This window comes from Osmerus eperlanus, chromosome 27 (assembly GCF_963692335.1).
Source record: "Osmerus eperlanus chromosome 27, fOsmEpe2.1, whole genome shotgun sequence".
Taxonomy (NCBI): Eukaryota; Metazoa; Chordata; class Actinopteri; order Osmeriformes; family Osmeridae; genus Osmerus; species Osmerus eperlanus.
Genome location: NC_085044.1, coordinates 5,577,122 through 5,579,374, shown reverse-complemented (window position 1 = coordinate 5,579,374; position 2,253 = coordinate 5,577,122). Strand labels below are relative to the sequence as shown.

Here is a 2,253-nt window from a genome sequence, read left to right as displayed (position 1 = left end):
AAATGGCTGCACCAAAATTAATGCCACAAAATAAACATTATTAAAACTTAAGAGTGATGTTAAAAGGGAGAAGAGCAGTATCGCCTCTTGCGGCGTGGGTGGGGCTGACAAGAATGGACTACATTATGCAGTTCATTTAGTTAACAAGTAAAATAATGGCGAAGCGTGCAGTGTGAATGCCAAGAGAAAAGGCACAAAACCCTATTGAGAGCTCTTGGGCGCTGCACGGCGTAACCGTCACATGGCCAAACCTGGTCTTGCCTACTCTCTACAACTATTTAAAGAGCAACAGTGTCCCTTCAGCACCACTCCGCTGTCCACCCACGAAGCAAGCAGACCTCGAGACAACGCGCACTGACTGAAATATATTTCCTTTGGCTATTGAGTAGCAAATTTGCAAAGATGCCGAGGTCCTTTCTTGTGGATTCGTTGATTTTGAGGGAGACTAACGAAAAAGGGACCGAGAACAATCCACCTTTATTCCCGTATGCCGTGCACCCCTCTCACCCACTCCATGGGCTGTCGGGTTCTTGCCACTCACGAAAGGCGGGCTTGCTGTGCTTCTGTCCGCTTTGCATGGCGGCATCCCAACTTCACCCATCTCCACCATCTTTACCTCTCCTGAAGGCATCCTTCCCTGCCTTTGGTTCCCAATATTGTCATTCCACTCTATCAAGGCAACACTCGTCCACAGGCGTCAACCTTAACCACGGCCCGGGGATATACCAAGCAGCCTATTCTGTTCCAGACCCTCGACAGTTCCACTGTATCTCCATCGGTGAGTAAGCCTTTTGAATGCGTATCATCATCCCAAATCAACTTGATATTGATAACCCCTATGCTTTTATTCTTAGTTAAGTCATATCTTCTTGTTTGTTTTTGGTTAGTTAATGAGGCTTAACCCATAACTTATTTTTGTTTAACAGAAAACAACAACAGCCAACTTCAGAGCAGCAAGCGCATGCGCACAGCGTTTACCAGCACGCAACTTTTGGAGTTGGAGAGAGAGTTCACCTCCAACATGTACCTATCCAGACTCCGACGCATCGAGATCGCCACGTATCTAAACCTTTCAGAAAAACAGGTCAAGATTTGGTTCCAGAACCGGAGGGTCAAGCACAAGAAAGAGGGAAAGAGCGGTGGGCACAGGAACGGCTCGCACGGTTGCAAATGCTCATCAGCACGATGCTCGGAGGAAGAGGATGACATACCCATGTCGCCATCCTCATCAGGGAAAGAGGATGCAGACTTGTCCGTCTCTCCGTAAATTCCTCCTCACCATAAACCCAGACTTGATCAACACACCTGTGGAATTCAGCCAAAAATTCGACTGTTCTGTTTTATGTCCAGTCACCTGTACATACGAAGAGAATATATAACCAGGAAATTGCCCTGGAATGTTGTATAGTTGTATACCTGTTTTTCTTTCTGAGAACAAACCATTCGTTGTTGCCAATCCAAACGGATCTGTTATATCAAGAGCCACCGAAAACTTTGCTAATTGAAAAAGCCAAACGACCAAGTGAATATCAGTAAAGTTCATTTCTAAATCTGTTATAATTTTTTTATGGTAAAAATATGGGTATTTTGTATGCTTTAAGCACGTCTAGCTCTAGCCTGTATGTGGATGGCGCAGTAGCGGGGACATGGAAATTTTGGGGAGGAATGTTTTCTTGATGTCACGTTACTAAGACTGTAATTATATCTTCAACGTAATGAAAATATTTATTTATTTAAAAATGTTGATACTTAAATAAAGAATAATTCTGAGAGATATACTCATGGCTCTGGGTCAAATGGTTTACACTTGCGCACCACTGGGAGCGCACACGATGGCTGTAATGCGTAACCCATGCGTGCGTATTGTCAGATGCACGGGCAGCGAATAAACAAACTTGTATAGTCTATAGTTGTGGACATTCTATGACTTTATGACTCTGCTATTAGACCAAACATTAAATCAAGATTTATCACTTCAACATATTATGTGTGCATACTTAACCAGTTTTATTTCCTGCCACATTGCCTGCATGGTGCACTTCATCATCAGTGTATCAGGAGTCCATGGATCAAACTTTAGGCTACACTATCCTATCGTTGGAATGCAGTCTTGTCCCAACATAGACGTAGGCCAACCTTCAGTGATTTAAATCAGATATCCACTAGTACTGCGAAGACTAATCAGAACTAACCTATGTCTCACGGAGCACATTTGGTGAAAGTTAAAAAAATTGGCAGGGGGCACTTTGTTTA

General features: G+C 43.5%; 1 protein-coding gene across 1 annotated transcript; it reads left to right on the top strand.

Moving 5' to 3' along the window:
- The first annotated feature begins 324 nt into the window (after nucleotides 1-324).
- On the top strand, nucleotides 325-1,885 carry gsx1 (GS homeobox 1). Its single transcript, XM_062453658.1, has 2 exons — nucleotides 325-778; nucleotides 927-1,885. Exons 1-2 carry the CDS (start codon nucleotides 403-405, stop codon nucleotides 1,265-1,267), a joined length of 717 nt encoding a protein of 238 aa, XP_062309642.1. The 5' UTR covers nucleotides 325-402; the 3' UTR covers nucleotides 1,268-1,885.
- Nucleotides 1,886-2,253: the final 368 nt, after the last annotated feature.